Source organism: Salvelinus alpinus, chromosome 11 (assembly GCF_045679555.1).
Source record: "Salvelinus alpinus chromosome 11, SLU_Salpinus.1, whole genome shotgun sequence".
Classification (NCBI taxonomy): Eukaryota; Metazoa; Chordata; class Actinopteri; order Salmoniformes; family Salmonidae; genus Salvelinus; species Salvelinus alpinus.
In genome coordinates this window covers 28,967,683-28,988,689 of record NC_092096.1, presented here as the reverse complement: position 1 = coordinate 28,988,689, position 21,007 = coordinate 28,967,683, and the positions used below count along the sequence as shown (strand labels likewise).

The 21,007-nt window shown below is 41.3% G+C and overlaps 1 protein-coding gene and 1 non-coding gene across 5 annotated transcripts in view; one reads left to right on the top strand and one right to left on the bottom strand.

The window, feature by feature from the left end:
* Nucleotides 1–1,203: 1,203 nt before the first annotated feature.
* Nucleotides 1,204–21,007, bottom strand: part of LOC139533879 (anoctamin-4-like) — a 42,220-nt gene continuing 22,416 nt past the window's right edge. For 3 of the 4 annotated variants that reach the window (XM_071332333.1, XM_071332335.1, XM_071332336.1), the window contains 18 exons: nt 20,627–20,682; nt 20,168–20,289; nt 19,787–19,921; nt 19,403–19,499; nt 18,722–18,782; nt 10,914–10,996; nt 9,589–9,729; nt 9,145–9,309; nt 7,921–7,957; nt 7,623–7,734; nt 7,471–7,528; nt 6,849–6,946; nt 6,615–6,757; nt 3,403–3,555; nt 2,947–3,094; nt 2,721–2,840; nt 2,514–2,622; nt 1,204–2,414 (listed from right to left, as the gene is read on the bottom strand). In XM_071332333.1, the coding sequence (XP_071188434.1) occupies nt 2,232–2,414; nt 2,514–2,622; nt 2,721–2,840; nt 2,947–3,094; nt 3,403–3,555; nt 6,615–6,757; nt 6,849–6,946; nt 7,471–7,528; nt 7,623–7,734; nt 7,921–7,957; nt 9,145–9,309; nt 9,589–9,729; nt 10,914–10,996; nt 18,722–18,782; nt 19,403–19,499; nt 19,787–19,921; nt 20,168–20,289; nt 20,627–20,682 (2,021 nt within the window). In that variant the 3' untranslated portion in view covers nt 1,204–2,231. The remainder of the gene's footprint in view (nt 2,415–2,513; nt 2,623–2,720; nt 2,841–2,946; nt 3,095–3,402; nt 3,556–6,614; nt 6,758–6,848; nt 6,947–7,470; nt 7,529–7,622; nt 7,735–7,920; nt 7,958–9,144; nt 9,310–9,588; nt 9,730–10,913; nt 10,997–18,721; nt 18,783–19,402; nt 19,500–19,786; nt 19,922–20,167; nt 20,290–20,626; nt 20,683–21,007) is intronic. The other variant, XM_071332334.1, reaches the window with a different exon arrangement.
* trnas-uga (transfer RNA serine (anticodon UGA)) lies at nt 18,922–18,995 on the top strand. The gene has a single exon. It is a non-coding gene; the product is annotated as a tRNA-Ser (tRNA).

The window sequence follows — 21,007 nt, the reverse complement described above, 5'->3', positions numbered from 1 at the left end:
AAGCGGTTTTCATAAAACCTACAGAATGGTTTGGAACTTCCCAGTGGCATTACAAAGCCCTTTTCTCAGGCTTCCAGGGTCAAGACAGTTGCAAGATGAGTGTGATTCCGTTGTCAAGACAATCAACTTCCAACCAAAATGCTGTCTCTCTTCAATGACATTCAGCCAAGAAATTTTCCCCCAACATTTGTGTATTTTGTGCTCAAACAGGAACATCCAATCTCTGCTTGAATCCAGCCCTGTGGTTGCTGCTGAAAAGGCCTTTCAGTGTGCTCTGTGTGCCAACATGACCTTGACTGGCCACTTCAGCAATCTTCTTGTTTTGTCTTATTAGACCCCTGAACCTCAATCATGAATAGGAGCTGTAACAGTTTAAAATGACATCTTATCCTCAATGTAACTGTTACCTATCACAGAAAGGGATAACAAGCTATTTCACCTTGATAGGCTGTTATAGTGCCAAATGTGTGAAACAAGTCTGACAATTCCTACAGATATGAAAGAAAGTGGTTGACATTGAGGTGGTGCTTGGGGAACCAACTGTTGCCCTTGGCAAAATGTGTATTACGTAGACACTAGGAATTATATAAACGTACAGGAGAAAGCTGCCAACAGTAGAGAGCATTCAAATAAACATAAAGCTTTAAGGATTTGACAGATATTTTACACCAATAATGGTGTAAACCAAACAAGAATTGCTCCAGGGGCACAAAACAAAAACACCCTACAATGTCACTGGTAATTTCCCCTACAATAACGTAAATAAAGATACTTCTCATCTTCAAAGTATCAGAACATGACTGTTTATTTTTGGACACTTGTCAAAAAAATGTGAGAACTAACTGTAAACCTATTCCCTTCTCTCTCATTGTTTTGAGGCCTCTAACTGCATCAGAAGATAGGTGTATTGGCGCCCCTTGGTGGCCAAGTAGGGAACTGCAGAGGGGGAATCATGTGTTACCACACTAGACACTAGAGGCAGACAGTAGCTGCAGCTACAGTTACTTGGTGGGCAGCCTCTAAACGTGCTGGAGGAGACATCAGTGTTTGTGATGCATACTGTGTTCTGACAACCTGACCTACCCACTAAGGATGTGCTAACCTTCATGGAGATTCTCATAGTGGCACATTCTGTCAGATGGAAACATGTTGAAACGGTTTTAAAATTACATCAAAGTGCAAATTGGACAATTACAAAACCGGTTTGTAACAAATATGAATTTTTATTACTCTTGTTATTAGTATCCATTGTAAAGGAAGGCATTGGATGTTTGAGCAGTCTGCGTTCACTAACGCAGATCTGATGGAACGTTTCAAAATAACATTGTAAGCAGCACACAACGTAAGCAGAGAACATGGCCGAAGGTTTACAACCTTGTAAAAGCAATTGATCATGATTCCTCATGAGTTTGTCCTCAAAATAAAAAGACTAGGATTGTAAACAGGGTTTGTCATTCAACCGCACAGATGACTTTTTTAAAGTTGTGACAATAGAACTGCAAAAGTTAGTTTTTTGTGTTTCTTTGAAATCTACATTCAGGTTTTCAAGAAATGTACAGTTGTGAGTCCAAAGTGGAAGGAGCAATCTGGAAAAAAGTAGTAAACCCATTGTCAAATGTTCCAATGTATGTCCTCTTTTTTCCCCTCACCCACTGGCCTCTCAGATTCAGAATGACGTACAGTACGTTTGAACACCATGGCGAGGAGCATGCTGAATGCAGGTTTGTTGGACGGTCCTCTTGGGGGCGCTCACCTGGTCCAGTGAGAGACGCAGACAGGCAGGACAGTCCCTGGCGTGCATGCAGCCAGTTCTCTGTCATTCCCACACACAACGCCACCGAGCAAAAATGGACACCAGCATGACCTGTGGAGTCATAGATGATCACAACAGTAGTGGAACTTCTAGACAACAGGAACAAATAGGACATTACTTTATTTTATTTACTTATTTCCCTTCCTTGCACAACCTGGTCCCTTGTCGTCCCGTGCTTCAATTGGCAAATCTTACTTCGATAGCTGATGTGTGTTGAGCGTTCAGGCATAAAATGACAGCTGTGCTTCACCCAGATGAGTGGTGCTACACATTGGTCATACAGGTGAGTTATTCTTCCTATATATAAATGTAATTCCTATGCGCCACACTCTGCAGCCTGCAAACTTATAGATTGCCAGTCAGTATTCCGTGCTGGTCCCTTCAGTGCAGTGTAGTTATTTATCACCTGTTTGTGCATTCAGAGCAATGCGTTATGATGGGCCCTGTAATTCTTCTTTTTCTCCTTCTGCAGTCTCTCTAGCTCGGCCTCGTACATCATCTCTTGGATCAGGTACTTCTCCCGCCGCATGCGGTCCCGTAGGTCCTTGGGCAGGTCTGGGATCAGGTAGGCGATAAGGTTCTTGATGGTGAAAACCATGTGCTACAAAAGAACAACACCAATAGTACAGTAATTACAGAATCATCTCGGCTGAATATTGTGTTATGGTTTTGTTGAATGGAATGAACTGTACAAACTAACCTCGAAGACTATGATGAAGGCCAGTCGTGCGGCCAGGACATGCCAGAACTGCAGCGTGTAGGAGTATGGCTCACCGGGCGAGTCTGGGGGCTCTCTGTAGTCACGGTACCTGGGGGGTCAAACACAGGGTCGAAAGGTCAAAAGTTATGACTTTTCTGTTCAAACAAGCCCAACCATACCAAGACTCTCTTTGGTCACCAAACCTACCTGCAGTACTTCACTGCTTCTCCAAACGTATCCGATCCATCTGTCCTGGGCACCGACGTGTTCTCAAAATCAGACACTCTGAACATCGATAGACTGGCGTTCACATATCCCATCATGCACCTGGACAAGAAACAATAAAATGTCAGTGGTTTGACGTTGTGATGCCAGAATACATGTCAAAGGCAGACACTTTGCCTGTGTGGTCACTGTGGTCAGGCTCGCTCACCTCTCCCCGGCCCGGCCCTGCCCGGCACACGGGCCGTACTTGTATGCGTATACAAGGCGTGGGATGAAGTCGGAGGTGACGGCGATGACAAAGGCGTTGGTGATGACGGACAAGATACCGATGCCCTCCAGAATGCCGTACCAGATCCCTGGAGGGAAAATAACAATGTTCTTGCTCCGATGCAAATGATTTATTACAGTTCACCAGCAAGCAGCCTGTCAGGACTTCTTCAAAAAATACTTATAAAGGTGTTTGAAAATGATTCCAAAAGTATAAAGCATTTTAGCCGGCTAAAATCGTCTGTCTGTGCTGAAACTAAATGAAATAGGGTTTCATTCAGTGAAAATAGCTGAGGCACGGTGTTGGCGTAAAACAATTATGTCTATATGGCATGTTTTGCGTTCCTTGAAAATGGCCCTACAGTAGGGGATTGTCAGACCGGAAGATGAGCCTAACCTATGTCTTTGGCTTGAGAGGGCAGGGGTCTCCGCCACTGGGTGACAAACTTGTAGGCGTCCAGGCGGATCTCAATGATGTTGTTGAGGAGGGCCAGGAGCGGGGCCAGGGGGAAAGCTGCCACAAATATGGTGGTGAAGCCAAACTGTAAGACTGAAACACACAGACACAGAGAGTAAAGCGTCACCAGTAGTCCTATTCAAAACCCCATTCAAAAACCCCATTACATTTTGTACAGATGGCCACCCCAAAGCCATATTCACTCATAAAGGCCAATATGATTTGAGGTTATACCATTCAATGTCGCAATTGTTACTGTATGTCAGTGCGTGTGGGCATTTCACAGGACAAAGTTAGCCATTTGATTTTGTGCTTCGTGAAGAGCCTCGCCAAGGAAGTCACAGTACATCGGGCGTAAATAGAAATCAGCATTCAAAAAGCCTACAGAGACACCACATAATGGATCTATGCAGCATTATGGGTTAAAATAGCATTATGGGTTAAAATAAACAGTGACGCATGCATGTGGATATAGCTGCATGCTGTGTGCAACCACGGAATCCTAGCCTAAGCGTTACACTGATCTGTCATTGTCATAAATGTCACGGTCATCTGACATTGTCATACATAAATCTGTCTACACCAAACACATGTAGGAGAAATGCTTCAAGTAACCATTGTGTGATTAATACATGGCATGTGCCTGCTTTATGTATACCTCACATAATCATACTTAAAGGACAACTCCACCTCAAAAACTAATTAAACAATACCAAAAGATAGTTTTGGGGCAGACTCTTCCTTCAATATACACTTGGAAAATCCATGTAGACATTAATGATTCATATTTACCAGCATTCACATTGATGGTAAATAAATGTAAACATGATATATACAGTACATGGCATGTATATAATGGTTTACATGAGCAAACACTGTACGAGTGCTAGTTTATGGTTAACCTTCGACCTCCAGCTCCCCAGGGGGGCAAAGAGGATAAATCAGTCATGTAGATCAACTTATTCTAGAATGTAACAAGAGCAGGTTAGAGATCTTACTGTCCAAACATGTTCCGGTTTTTACTCAACAGTTCTTAAAATATCAGACTGTATTATAGGATTATAAAATAGTGAAATGATGACATTTCAATAATGATCTCTCCTAGTTAGTGTTGGCAGAGGCTGCATGCCGTTTTAGAGGATGTCATTCCTGTAAAGGTGAAGAGCTTGATATGGACATTTCACATGGAGAATTGCAACGCATTATAATTCAGTTAACTTTTCAATAATGACATCATACACAGGTCATAACCACTCATTCTTTACACCAGTGTTTACTTGGTAAATTACATTCCTGGGTCATTTGTAATACTGGTATAAATTGTTAGAAATTCTGTATTCTTATGACAGGTGTTTTTAGCCTTATGTGGGCCCTGTGACGTTTAATCTATGAACTGGCCACTTATTCAAGTAGGCTGTATTTCAGTCTGGAATCTCAGACTGAAAGGTCATTTCCACCACCCAGAAACTAGCTAGGTTAATCAACATCCTCTGAGGTGATCTATAGTCATCAATAGACTGTAGTCAGGTGTGTTATTGTCTTGGCAGTCTGGAGAAAAAGTTGCCACTAACACCAGCACTTTGCCCACTGCAGAACCACCTGCAGCCCCTCATAGGACACTGTTTTGCCCAGTGGAAATCTTTTTTCTATAGAAGTAATTAGGTCCTTAGCTAATATTCATGGTCTTTCTCCTCTCCATGTGCAGTTTGCCTGGCAAAGCAGAATAGGATGGCAAGGAGCGCAATAAACATATTTGGCACATGCATTCATGACCTAACTAGTAAACAACATTTTTTTCTACAGTACCTTTCATGTTCACTGCAAGCAATCAGGCAATCAGGGAAAAATGACAACGGAGTTGGTGTCCCACATCTGACCAATAGGTTCTCTCAACTTATTAACAATTTACATTACACTACTCTTATTACTGTTGAATTATTATTGTAAGCAGTGCAAAAATAATTGTAATTAGTCATTGCTACACTGTACTTACTGTTAGCGTAACTAATGGTTACGTCTAGGGGTGCTGCTAGGGTTAGTTGTGCTGCTCTAAGTCGGAGCGTAACAATGAGTAATTAAATTCTTGTAACACTGTACTCACAGGAATAATTACACTGTACTCACAGGAATAATTACACAGTAATAAGAACCCTGTGTAAAGTGTTACCCAAATTTTTTAAGGAAATGGTTCATCCAATATACACATGTACATTGTAAGACGTCTAGAGATAAGGTTAGACATCAATCAATCCATTGGTATTATATACCTGGCCACAAGTCCCAAATTCTAACATTGTTGTTTTTTTGTCCAAAGACCAATGTAACTCAATATCCCCAAAATTAACATGTTTAGTATTTCATGTCCAAATCATTCCACATTGTCTACAATTGAGCCATTTCTAGTCAAAGCGTGTGAACATAACAAACAGAACAGTGTAAGCACCACTGATGGGAATGGGACAAACAGAAAGAACAGGATCTATCGATGAAAACATCAACACATTTTTACACCCATCTTACACAGAGGAGTTGGCTATGTTTTCTGCACTTGTGTATTAACTGCATACAAGATGATGACGGCAATGACTCTGTGTTCTCAATGCAGAGCAGTGGCTTACTTGGTTGCTCACTCAGGTCTATATCGCTCGAGCCACACTGATTCTTCTGATTGGTCAATTGATTGATAGTGAGATAGAAATGATTTGCATTTTAAAGTAACTGTCCAGTGTTTCCAGATTTCTATGGAATATAACCTAGAACAAATTACAATATGAGTGAAATATTTTTCATCCAAAAAATGGTACTTAAGTATGTTAAAAAGCAGCTTTTTTGTATTGGAACGTTGTGGCCTAACAACAGAAAGGTGTGGGTGTACACTGGTAAAAACATTTTTTTTATATGAGTAGACCAACTGATTGGCCAGGAGGATGACATCATCCTCTATGTGGAAATAGCAAGCAATTTTTTAAATGGTCTGTTTGAGGTGTTTTTTAAAGTGTTTTTTCTCCAATGTATGCTTTGGCCACAAATACGAGTATAGGATGAGTCAACAACATTATTTGGGTATGAGTTTACAGAATATTACGTTTTAAAAGTGAGATTTTCATTGGACAGTTGCTTTAAACATGGGCTCAGGGTCAAAGGGCACATACTCATCTCCAGGTATTCGTCAAACAGTCCATAGGCATTCATGGGCTGCAGGTTGTAGTCCCTCTCCCACTGCGGGAAGCTGGCCTTGGCGTTGGGGCCGTGCTCCTGCCTCAGCCTTCGCCGCGTCCACCAGTTCTGGATCAGCCTGACAAACAATAAAGTCACGGGGGGTGACTGGTGGAGATGACACCCTAGGCGCTAGTTGCGTCTAATTGGCTAAGCCAGGCCATACTCACGGGTAGCCCAGCTCCATGAAGTTGTTCCAGGTCTGCTTGAGCACCATGATGATACCCATCTGCATGCAGAGATCTATCAAACAACCACTGGGATGGCACTGCACAGAAAGGGGAAACAGTGCCGACACTTTATTCAATCAACAACTCTTCAACTAACTATCCAGTAACCCTACACCCTAACTCTAATTTTCTGGTTCATAACACAGAGGTTTGAGTGAGAGTACAGTGTTCCAAGCTACTTTCCACTTAATCTGGAACGGCATAAATTCAATTCAGTTCTGTGCGGAGACGTGTTAGGAAATATACTAAAGAGATTAGTGAAATCTCCACCCCTCTAAACGGAAACTCTCAGACAGTTTCTGGCAAGTCTACGGGACAAATTGTCCCCTCCACTTCCTAAATTTGAAAGATGCGAGCACCTGCGAAATTGTGATGTGATCAGCGATGAAAAATCTACGTACTGGAACAAAGTTCCTAATTCGTAGTGGCATCCCACAGTCTGTCGTTAGATGCTACTACCATTTATGTTATGTGCATCTGTCCACGAGAGTACTTTCCACTATAAATTTTCCACATTGAACACATTTGAAAAGACTAATGAAAAACATACAAGTTCACTCACCTCTTCCAGTTTCCAGCGGTTAATGAGGCGGATATAGGCTCCTGGCCGACCAGTGAACCTGACAAAGGTGGTCACATCATTTTACTAACTAATCTCTATGAAATATAGCTGGGTATTACAATTTACACCATGAAGTAGGGATGTTTCCTCACCTGCCCAGGAAAAAAGCTATGTAGAAGGTAGAGCTGTTGAGATTGACAAACTGAAACAGGAACATCTTCAGGGTGAAGCTGTTCTCCCACTCGGACTCAGTCCTTGGCTGCTCTGTGGATACAGAAACAGAGGGAGAGAGAAAATAGAGAATAAGATTAAAATAGAGAAAGAAAAGAGGGAGACAGAAAGAGAGAGGGTGTATATAAAATGACAGCCCCTGCATTATATTGACTGTAATTACCTCTGAGGATGGCATGTTACAGCATGATGACAGATGGAGGAACAGTTGTAGCTTACCTAAATTGGTGAGCAGAAGGGCAACTTTTTCATACAACTGAAAAAAAAACAAGGTTACCAGTTAATAGGGTTTGTTTTCCATGATTCTCATGCTGTTGTAGATAAAACGCGATACGTCATGGCATTGAAGGGCGTTAGGATCCATTTTTATCAACATTTTGAGCGCAACTGTATTTAACTATATCAAAAAGCGCTACACGACATTAGGGTTTCACCACTGATAGACATTAATATACACTGAGTGTACAAAACATTAAGAACACCTTCCTAATATTGAGTTGCACCCCCCTTTGCCCTCAGAACAGCCTCAATTCATCAGGTCATGGACAAGGCGTCGAAAGCGTTCCACAGGGATGCTGGCCCATGTTGACTCCAATGATTCCCCCATGAATTGCTGGTAGTGGATCTCTACTCCAAATAGCTTGTTCCATCTCATCCCACATATGCTCAATTGGATTGAGATCTGATGACTGGGCAGGCCACTGCAGTAAGCTGAATTCATTCATGTTTGTGGAACCATTTCTGAACAATCCTAGCCTTGTGGCATGGGGCATTATCCTGCTGTTAAAAATCTATTTGCAGACAGATACACTGCTGCCATGAAGGGATGCACCTGATTGGCAATGATGTTCAGATATCCTTTGGCATTCAAATGTCGCTCCACTTTTATCAAGGGGCCTAATGTGTGCCATGAAAACACACCCCACACCATCACCACCAGCCTGCAATGTTGACATACATCAGTGTGAAACAGCAGGAACCAGGATTCATCAGACCAGGCAATGTTTATCCAATTCTCCAGTGTCTTCGTTGCTTAGCCCACTGCAACCGCAGTTTCTTGTTTTTAATGAAAGAAGTGGAACTCTGTAAGGTTGTCGGCTGCCATACCCCATTCGTGTCAAGGTACGACGAGTTGTGCATTCTTTTGTGTGTTTTTGGGCACCAATATTGTACTGGACTGTCAGTTGACTAACTGTAGCCCGTCTGCTGCTCTGCACAATTTGTGTCACAGCCTCCTTTGTCCCGTCATCAATGACCCGTTTTTTAACCACTGGTTTGCCATTGGCTGGATGTCCTTTGGGTGGAGCAGGTGTTCCTAATGTTGTGTACACTCAGTGTGTGTGTGATATATATGTGTGTGTGTATGTGTATGTATGTATATATATATATATGCCACTTTTTTAATCTCATAATCCTAAATGCATTTCTCAACAAAGCCCTTACCACATTGAGGAGCATGATGATGCAGAAGTTGATGCACACGGCTGTGCCGGTGGTGGCCACCTGAGAGTTATTCCTGATGAGAGCCCAGCCGAAGGCGGCAAAAGTGCTGACTGTGATCACGCGGTAAATCACGATGCCGAAGACGGCAGCGATCACCACCAGTATCTGAGGTCAATAAAACATTCTGGTCAGACACACCGATAGCAACAAGGCAAATTTGATAGCTCACTGGCTTGAGTTGGCTTGCTTGCAACATCACAGTTGTGGGTTTGATTCCTGCATGGGCCACTTACTGAAGATTTGAATGAATTCAAACAAAACCCAGTGGGAAACTAGTTCAACAAGCGGCAAGCATGAGGCAACATGCAAACCATTTTAATGAATCTGTGCCTACGCAAATTAATTTATTATGAAATATTCACTATACCTACTCCAGGGACTTACCATAAAGAAGATTCCAGAAGCTGAGACGATGAGTCGGCTGTACTTGTCTGTAAAGGCCTGGTACGGCTCAGGCTTCCCAGATATGGGGTTCATCCTCTCCTTTTTGGAATATTTGGCCTCAAACTGGGGACGGATTTCCTCCTGCAGCACACAGAAAGCTGGCTGAGCCACAAACGCTCCCAGAATGTTCTGCAAACGTCTGCAAAATGTTCTAGGAACGTGATCATGACACGTCTCCTTGGATTTCTTGAAACAGCTGTAGAACGCATAACTGTGGGTATTTCAAGAACACAGCAGAGTGTCATAACCAAGGTTGAATATTTTCCTGGTATTTTACAAATGTTCCATCTCAAGAATAAAATCACTTTTCTCCCGGGTAACCCAGTATTTCCCGCCAAAACTGGAAGTGTCATTCAAAGTGTTTAATTTTTTGAGTGTGGACTATGTCACTGTATTATATGGACATCGCTCAAACCATGAAGCGGGGAGAGAAACTGTTATGCTGGTGCAGGACATGCAGCCTACAAAGTTAAAATTATAGGCAAGTGAATTTGATTGAAAAAAATGTATGTAGTAAGGCCTATTTTACATTTCTATAATTAGTAGGCTATATACACACCTTTCATAATATTTCCCCTAATGTTGTGTGACGTGTGTATTAGCGTATAACCACCCCGTTTGGTAATATTTAGATATGTGCAAAACTGGCAAACACATTTGGATAGAAAATAAGTGGGCAGAATGTATATATTTTTGTTATTCAATTTAAAACCCTAATTTTAGAAAGGGGGTGTTTAAAAAAATATATTACATGAATGTACCTCAACATAAAAAAAAGAAAACAATTTTGTGCTCCATACTGAGGTGGGCTGTCTGTCCCCAACGTGAGCGTTGATGATTGATCATGGAGATTTGTGATAGCAGAGAGAAGGCCATAGACTCGATAAATTATATGTCTAAATCTTAACAGTTATATTTCACATCATGCTGTTCATAGAAATAATTTACCGGTTTCTTGCTGTTAGTTATCCAGAGAAAAGGGATTGGGTTTGGGTGGAAAATCTCAGTAACCCAGTTCCCGCTACTCAAACCTAGTCATAACCCGAGTGGGAATCTCAAGGCAATGCTCCCTCTTGTAATATGTTGTATATTTCAGCAAAGTGGAACATCCCTAGGACCTTCATGGTATGATTGTTAAAATCTTATAAGAAATGTAAAAAAAATATATATATATCTGAAAAGATCTTCTTGCAAGAAACACACACGTTATGCCTGGGAGATTATTTCTAATTTGATGATGCTGACTACAATGAAGATATATTTACCTCCTCTTCCTCCCAGTCAATTAGGTCCCAGTCATACGCAAGGACCGCTCGCCGCCTCTTCCAGAACTCGAGAAACACGGTTGCTAAAATACACAACTAGGTTAGTGTTTGAGGGTTGTTAGGGCTAGGTGAGTATGTGTCATATTCAATGTGGGACAAATATGTACACTTGTGTTCAAGCTATAAAACAGTGTTGGCAATGTATTACAAACAGAATCATTTAAATTCAACCATCTCTTGCAATGCTGCCAAAAACAGGAACCATTTAAATTCAATGTTGAAGGAAGGTTGTTTTGCATGACTCAAAATGATTAAATTATCACTTCAAGAAGTTCTCCACATTCAGATAAGACAATAATACAAGTATTTTGCAGCAGGGTTGCTGGGTGCCAGGATTCATACTGTTACTTCAGTTATCTAAAATTGTTCACTATTTTAGCTATTTAGCATGGTCACAATAGGTAATTTCACCAACAAGCCATTGCTGCCTTTAAAGCACTGGAGAGAGAGGGAAGGTTCTCCTGAACAAGGTCCTTTGGATGGGTTACCCATTGCCAATCTGTTTACCAGTGTGTCACTTGACAATCAGAGCAATTTCTCTTTGCAGAGGCTGGACTAAGATCAGTTAAACTAGTAGCTCTGAATGCAAAGGCACATGTTTTAGTAGTTCCAGACCGTTGCGTGATGCCGGCCAGTGACTAGCGGTCTCTTTTGGTGGAAAGGCACATGTTTCTGCAGAGCCAGCAGCAGGGGAGCACACTTCAGAGGAATGTTAATGAAGCGATTTCAATGGTATTCTACTGTAGGTGAATGCCAAGAAATAGTCCGTGTTGGACAACAGCAAGGCCCTGCAGCAAGATCCACTGCTCTCCAGACAAAACCAGGTAGGTTGTGTTTTATACTTATTTACAGGCAGTCCAACGATACTGTATGGCAGGGATCATCAACTAGATTCAGCCGCGGGCCGTTTTTTTCTTGAGCGGATGGTTAGGAGGTTAGAACATAATTACAAATAATTTGTAGACTGCAAAAAGACTGCCCAAACAGATTGTTTGACTAAAACAATAATTTCAAACCTTGCTTGCATTTGTATATGATCACGTCATGTCTCTCTATCATGCGGGAGAATACTTGGGAACAGATTTCTTAAATTAAAGTAACTAAAGCTGTTTTCTTTTTTACAGTCTCATGTCCAACAATGAAAATTCCCCCCACAAAAAAAAGAAAACGTTTTTGCTCAGAAATCTTTGGGGGCCAAATAAAACCACCAGCGGGCCAAATTCGGCCCACAGCCCGCCGGTTGGGGAACCATGCTGTATTAAGTATCTGAGGGCCTATGCAGTTATTTAGCCTTGATTAATCCCAAATGTATTTTAAAATGTTTTGCTTTATTGTCCTACTTTTAAGTGTGTCTGGATATTGTGTCAGATAAATTACTAAAATGTTAATGTAATTGCACTACAGAAAATTATTGCAATCTACCAGTTGAAAGAACACCGAATGCAGTTAGGTTGTTTATCACTTGTAGATTTTCCATAATTTGCTCTAGCAACAACAAAAAGACTAAAAACGTGAGTAGGCTATGGGATTGTTACAAAAGAGTAGTGTGCTATTGAAGTGTAGCTAACATGTATTACTTACATGTTTCAGGTTAGTTTATTCATTTTTGCTACCTACTGTAACTGTTTCACGTTTTCAGCTGATCTACTTTGTTGCATGAAGTTGAGTGAAGCACAGTTAACGCAATATATTTGACCATTGAAGTACTGTAACTTTGTACCAAGGAGATTAAATCGCCAATTTGTGACTAATTAATTAAAGGCAGGGTTAGATAAAATATTTTTGGTAGACATTACACTCAAGAGAATGATGAATGGTGGAGATTTAACCTACATTTGACCCCATTAACCTATACATGAATCTCGCTAAGACATTAGATAACACGTTAGATAACACATTAGGGAAGAAATTCACAATAGGAGAAACAGCACCACTGGACCCCCCACCCGTATTGTTCTTATTTTGAGGAAATAAGCATCCAGCATCGTACATACTCTGCTGTTCTCTCGCGCGTGCAAAGATGGCCGAGGGGGAAAAAACAATTTGTTTTAAAACCTCTTGAAGCTAGGGGGCAGAATTTTTATGTTTGGAACAATAACATTCCCATTGTAAGCTGCCTATTTCTCAGGTCCAGATGCTAGAATATGCATATAATTGACAGAGTAGGATAGAAAACACTCTAAAGTTTCCAAAACTGTCAAAATATTGTCTGTGAGTATAACAGAACTGATTTTGCAGGTGAAAACCTGAGGAAATCCAACCCGGAAGTGACTTATATTTGGAAAAATCCCTGTTCCATTGCCTGCCTTTCGTCCATTTAAAGGGATATCAACCAGATTCCTTTTCCTGTGGCTTCCTCAGGGTGTGAACAGTCTTTAGACATAGTTTCAAGCTTTTATTTTGAAAAATGAGCGAGATTTATCAAAACGCGTCAGTGGATAGACGGATGTCCCTCAACACGGAACCTAAACCGGCTGCGCGCGTGCGCTATCGTGCATACATTTATTTTTCCCCCCACACCAAACACGATACACAGGTTAAAATATCAAAACAAACTCTGAACCAATGACATTAATTTGGGGACAGGTCGAAAAGCATTAAACATGTATGGCAATTTAGCTAGCTAGCTTGCACTTGCTAGCTAACGTTAATTTGTCCTATTTAGCTAGCTTGCTGTTGCTAGCTAATTTGTCCTGGGATATAAACATTGAGTTGTTATTTTACCTGAAATGCACAAGGACCTCTACTCCGACAATTAATCCACACATAAAACGGCCAACCGAATCGTTTCTAGTCATCGCTCCTCCTTCCAGGCTTTTTCATCTTTGAACTTATATGGTGATCGCATCTAAACTTTCATTGTATTACTACGACAACAAAGTTCGTCTTTCAGTCACCCACGTGGGTATAACCAATGAGGAGATGGCACGTGGGTACTTGCGTCTATAAACCAATGAGGAGATGGGAGAGGCAGGACTTGCAGCGCGATCTGCGTCAGAAATAGGAACGACATCTATTTTAGCCCTTGGTGTCGCAGATGCTCGTTGGCGCGCGCAAGCAGTGTGGGTGCAATAATTGAATAACATGGATTTCTAAATTTATTTTGCAACGCTCGTGCACGCGACGTGTCCGGTCTGGTCAGCATGTTCTTGCACGCGACCCTGGTTGCTCGACATTTTCTTTCTCTCCAGTATTGAATAGTTTACAGTCCGGTTGAAATATTATCGATTATTGATGTTAAAAACAACCTGAGGATTGATTATTAAAAACGTTTGACGACCTTTACGGATACTATATGGAATTTTCGTCAAGCCTTGATGACTTGCTTAGGCTGTGGAATCCTGAACATAACGTGCCAAACAAATGGAGGTATTTTGATATAAAAAAAATCTTTATGAACCAAAAGGAACATTTGTGTAACTGGGAGTCTCGTGAGTGCAAACATCCGAAGATCATCAAAGGTAAGCGATTAATTTGATTGCTTCTCTGGCTTTCGTGACCAATCTACATGGCTGCTAGGTGTTCTTAATGTTTTGTCTAGTGATCGATAAACTCACAAACGCTTGGATTGCTTTCGCTGTAAAGCATATTTTCAAAATCTGACACGATAGGTGGAATAACAACAAGCTATGCTGTGTTGCGGTATATTTCACTTGTGATTTCATGAAAATATATATGTTTAGTAATTTTTTTATTTATTTGGCGCTCTGCAATTCAGCGGTTGTTTACGAAAATGATCCCGATAACGTCTTTGTTGTAATATCGCAAACGGATGTGGCAGTTTCACCGCTGGATTCAAGCTTTAAGTACACGATGCCTAAGTAAAGCCATCACAAACAACGACCACTGATCAACACGTGACCATTCAAAACAGTATGACAAAAATCATGACTCATGAAGTATGCAATCAGTAACCATAACGTACACTGAAGAAACATGCAAACCCTACTGTCACAAGCTCTTATGAAGAATGACAGCCTCTGTCAAGTCCAAAATGTTGTTATCTAAAGCAATTGGTGGTTGACGCTACATGCTAATGTCTCCGTCTTGTCTGGATTGGTCCTGGTCCAGTGTAAAGGAGTAGATCGATGGGCTGTCCCCAGAATGACAGCTTCTCTCTGGACCTTTCCCAGTCAGACGTCTGGGTCTGGCAGCCAGAACCCACGCCAACGGCGGGTGAGTGAATCACATACAGCTGAAGTCGGAAGTTGACATACACCTTTGCCAAATACATTTAAACTCAGTTTATCACAATTCCGGACATTTAATTAAAAAAATAAAAATGAAAAAAAATCCCTGTCTTTGGTCAGTTATGATCACCACTTTATTTTAAGAATGTGAAATGTCAGAATAATAGTAGAGAATTATTTATTTCAGCTTTTATTTCTTAAATCACATTCCCAGTGGGTCAGAAGTTTACATACACTCAATTAGTATTTGGTAGCATTGTCTTTAAATTGTTTAACTTGAGTCAAACGTTTCGGGTAGCCTTCCATAAGCTTCCCACAATAAGTTGGGCGAATTTTGGCCCATTCCTCCTGACAGAGCTGGTGTAACTGAGTCAGGTTTGTAGGCCTCCTTGCTCGCACACGCTTTTTCAGTTCTTCCCACAAATGTTCTATAGGATTGAGGTCAGGGCTTTGTGATGGCCACTCCAATACCTTGACTTTGTTGTCCTTAAGCCATTTTGCCACAACTTTGGAAGTATGCTTGGGGTCATTGTCTATTTGGAAGACCCATTTGCGACCAAGCTTAAACTTCCTGACTGATGTCTTGAGATCTTGCTTCAATATCCACATAATTTTCCATCTTCATGATGTTATCTATTTTGTGAAGTGCACCAGTCCCTCCTGCAGCAAAGCAACCCCACAACATGATGCTGCCACCGCCGTGCTTCACGGTTGAGATGGTGTTCTTCGGCTTGCAAGCCTCCCCCATATTCCTCCAAACATAACGATGGTCATTATGGCCAAACAGGTCAATTTTTGTTTCATCAGACCAGAGGACATTTCTCCAAAAAGTACGATCTTTGTCCCCATGTGCAGTTGCAAACCATAGTCTGGCTTTTTTATGGCGGTTTTGGAGCAGTGGCTTCTTCCTTGCTGAGCGGCCTTTCAGGTTATGTCGATATAGAACTCGTTTTACTGTGGATATAGATACTTTTGTAAATGTGTCGTCCAGCATCTTCACAAGGTCCTTTACTGTTGTCCTGTGATTGATTTGCACTTTTCGCACCAAAGTACGTTAATCTCTAGGAGACAGAACGAGTCTCCTTCCTGAGCGGTATGGCGGCTGCGTGGTCCCAGGGTGTTTATACTTGCATACTATTGTTTGTACAGATGAACGTAGTAACTTCAGGCGTTTGGAAATTGCTCCCAAGGATGAACCAGACTTGTGGAGGTCTACAATTTATTTTCTGAGGTCTTGGCTGATTTCTTTTGATTTCCCAAAGAGGCACTGAGTTTGAAGGTAGGCCTTGAAATACATCCACAGGTACACCTACGATTGACTGAAATTATGTCAAGTAGCCTATCAGAAGCTTCTAAAGCCGAGACATCATGTTCTGGAATTTTCCAAGCTGTTTAAAGGCACAGTCAACTTAGTGTATGTAAACTTCTGACCCACTGGAATTGTGATACAGTGAATTATAAGTGAAATTATCTGTCTGTAAACAATTGTTGGAAAAATGACTTGTGTCATGCACAAAGTAGATATCCTAACCCACTTTCCAAAACTAGTTTGTTAATAAGAAATTTGTGGAGTGGTTGAAAAATGAGTTTTAATGACTCCAAGTGTAATGTAAACTTCCGACTTCAACTGTAAATCAAGTGCTATATATTGCATCTGAAAATGCACCTTGGAGCATTGCTCCATTGTTTGTGTTGGTCAATTCATTCTTCTTGGATAAACTGAATTTAAATAGTAGACTTACAGTACAGTATTATATGTAGAGTGTGTAATGAATACCTGATCCAATGTATGTTGAAGTTAAATCCCTCTATACCATAAATTGCTCACCATAAAAGATGAATGACAAGGACATTTATAAGAGTGGTTTCCATAAGCCCTGAAGACAATGTCTGAATTTGCAGTGCAATCAATAATTGAAAAACTAAGAGTTACAGCTATTTTAATGAGCACAGTCTGGCAGCGCACTCACCACCTCAGCTTTGGAAGTCACCTGAGAAGAATAGAAGAAACATTACACAACTTGTATTTCTCATTTGAACTATCTGGAAAATAGAGAGGACTGGTAGTATGGATTAGTGTTTGGGCAGTTTACAGTCCGGTATCTACAGTGTATTAAAGCCATAGTTGTGTACGTGCCTGTTGTGTACGTTTCTGGAAAACAGATGGAAGAGGACTGGTGTGGAAGAGGAAATTAGATTTTTAATTTGATTTAAAAATTTTAATCTGTTCTTCGTCTTGTCTTTAAGGTTGTTCTGTTCCCTGATATGTAATATAACTAGTTTGTTTTAGAACTGTTTCTAAACTGCCCTGTTGTAATTTCCTGTCAAACAATCTTTCATTGTTCCTGTTGTCCCAGGATGTGTGGGGGAGTGGACATGTCCTTGATATGATTAGTCTTTCTCAGAGTCTACTATCTGTGGTGATAAGCAGAAGTACCGGACTCATTTGAAGTGCATGTGAAACACCCCACCCCATCCTTGGTCTGTATAAAATGTCTGTGGAGAACAAATAGCGAGTCAAGTTGGTTTTCCCTTGCATGCATGCTCGTAATAAAGCTTTTTTATTTTGAGATTGGACTGCCTTTTTCCACCACACTGGTTACAGTCTACAACTTCTGTATGGTTACTTTGCTATATGTTGCAAAGGGCTTGGCCCTGGCCATTACGAGCGCTTGTCCAGATGTGCTAGGTCTAATCTAGGTCCATTTCCCCAGGGACATTTTGGATAAACTGTAGACATTTGATCATCCCTTCCTCTACATCAGTCTATCAGCTTTGCGCTCGTCCTTTATCTCACTAACTCTTTCCCCCACCTGTCTTCTCACACAGCCGCCCAGGTCTTCATTTGGCTAGCGCTTCTGTTGGCGTTTGGCCTGCAATTCTACCTAGCTGTGTTCTGCCTGCTGAAGTGCTGGAGTTTTGACACGAGGCTAAAGCAGGTTCTTAAAAACCTGCCCTCTACAGGGAAGCTCCTCACAACAGGTAAGCCTATTCCAGGGATGTTGCCTTGACACAGTGCAGTGATCCATGAACTGACCATGGCAAGTATGTAGTTTGACAAAAACTTGTTTTTGCTTTATCAAATCCACTGAACACTTTCGATCTCCCTACATTCTGAAATCAAAAGTTAAGCAGGTTGAAACGCGACCTTTCATTTGAATAAACTGGAGGCAATGTTAATAACACCTGTATTCCATATGTTTCAGTCCCTTCCACCATCATTCAACTTCCAGAGGACTTGAAGAGTGTGAAACCACCGGCTTACTGTCGCTATGACGTAGAAGTGGCTGAATCCTCCCTGCCTAGACCCTGCTGCTATGACGATGAGGAGGCTGGACCCTGCACTAACGCTCCCTATACACCCTTTGCCTGGGATCTTGTGCAATGCTGAGGAGAACCATGTAACACTTCACTGTAAATACTGACACTTAAATATAGTGAACATGGAATGCTGATCCATAAAACTGTTGAGTAAGTTACTTCTTAAACTTTATTTTTCAATAAAATGAGATTTGTTTTAAATTGAACCTATAGTATTTACACTAAATGATAACTCACCCCACACAGCCATGAATACAGCAAAGAAAACTGTTGCTCCGTTGTCAAAAAGATGGGTGACCTAAAGCCAAGAAACAGATCAATAGCAATTGCTTAGAGAAATGAATTCAGTACAAACACATAAAGTAGTCACATTTGTATAGAAAGATTACAAAGGAGGGTTGTTTGTTAGACATTTTCCAGAGCAAGCTCACAAAGTAGTCCCGTGTAGCTCAGTTGGTAGAGCGTGATGCTTGAAACGCCAGGGTTGTGGGTTCGATTCCCATGAGGGACCAGTATGAAAATGTATTCGTTCACTACTGCAAGTTGCTCTAGATAAGAGCGTCTGCTAAATTACAAAAATGTGAAGTAAAAAGGTTGCCTTGCTAAGTGTGTTGTACTTATGTTACTGTGGCATAGCTCTGGAGTAAATGTTTGTCAAAAAATGCAATATTGTTTTAAAAAGTATATGACAAAAATCCCTGTTCCTGGAGTGCTGCAGTGTACGCAGGCTTTTGTTTCAGCCCAGCTCTAACACAAAATAATTGTGGTCTAAATTTATGACCATCATTAGTTAATCATTTGAATCACACACAGTGGCTCTCCAGGATCGGAATTAGCCACAACTGCCCTGATGTTTGTCAGCATTGCTCAGTCTGGGGCAAACGTTTAACATACTCTACATGGTAGTACGGAAGTCACCTTGGCATAGATGCAGCTGTCTGAGAGTCTCAGGTAGGGGCAGTACTCGTCACATATGGGGCACATGATGATGTCAGTGGCCTGGCAGATTTCTTTACTGGAGAATCACAGACAACCTTTAGCCTGGTTCCATACACTCATCAATTCTTAGTGCATTTATCAGCCTGTGTCAGTGTTGCATTGATAGCATTGGTAATAGACTTCTACCAGACTAAGGCCAAATTTACACCAGTGTAAAGCATGTGTCTGTTTGGTATTTTTTCTAGTGGAAGAACACAAGACCAAACATAGTGAAGGATAAAATATGCATAAAATACTAAGGTAAAACAATGAGGTAAAACCTAATTGAAGAAGACCAATGAGTATTAGGTGAGCTCACATTACCTGACCTGGCAGTGGTCTAGGGTGAACCAGCCGTAGAGGAAGACCATGAGCCCAACCAGCGCCGCAGGGAACAGCATCCCAGTGTACCAACCCAGCCAGGCAAAATAGAGACCAATTTTCTCCCCGAAATACCGCCTGACAACACCGCCAGGAGACAAACATGTCATTATGTACCACCCCTGAAATTATGTTGTGGCTTCATACGTTTTTAATGATCTAGTAAATTCACTCCTTCATTGATTAATTCATGTGGCTTTAATACATGTGGCTGGTGAAGTTGTATTGCTTGCAGGATCGAGGACAACCTGCAAGGTGCAGATAATACATTGTATTAGATCTGTGATGTCCTTATAGAGCAGGAGTGTTAACACAGTGTTGTACCTTATGAGGTCCAGTGGCTGGTACTTGTACCACACACCCCACCAGGCCCAGCATTCATACAGCAAGTGTCTGTGGTTCTCTGCCCCATGCGTCCGGATGGAGTTCTTACTTCTGTAGCTCCCCTGTTAACACACACACACACACATTATTATAACTACAGATGTAGGATCTTAATTTGATCACTTTTTTTGTTGCTGACAGGAAATGCAAACTTGTAGTGTATTTGAGTTTGAAAAATGCTTTGAAAGTTTGTATTTTCCACTTTGAAATATAAGACTTGATTTGTCCCTATGAAAAATGTATCAACCCCTACAAAAATGTCCATTAAATAAATAAAATAATAATTCACATTTCCGGTTGCCGCAGGATTATTTTCCTGCTGTAGTGAACCGACTCAAAGGAAGATCCTACAAGTGATATTTATCTTCCAAGTCAATGTGTGAAGTGTCAGTGCATTACCTCATGAAGGGGAAAAGCTGCCTCGTATGAACTATTGCTCAAAAGACGATTCAGCCCTGGAGCATAAACAAGAACATGAAGACACCGTCAAACCCTCTACACACCAGAGACATGCTGTATCTCAAACGTGGAACACATCTAGCAGTGGACTTGTACTACTTGGAGAGGCGCCAGGTAGCCTACCGGTTAGGAGCGTTGGGCCAGTAACTGAAAGGTCGCTGATTCGAATCTCTGAGCCGACTAGGTGAAAAATCTGTCAATGTACCCTTGAACAAGGCACTTAACCCTAATTGCTCCTGTAAGTCTCTCTGGATAAGAGCGTCTGCTAAATGACTACAATGTAAATGTATTATCCAGAGGCCATTTGTAACTGTGTTAGAC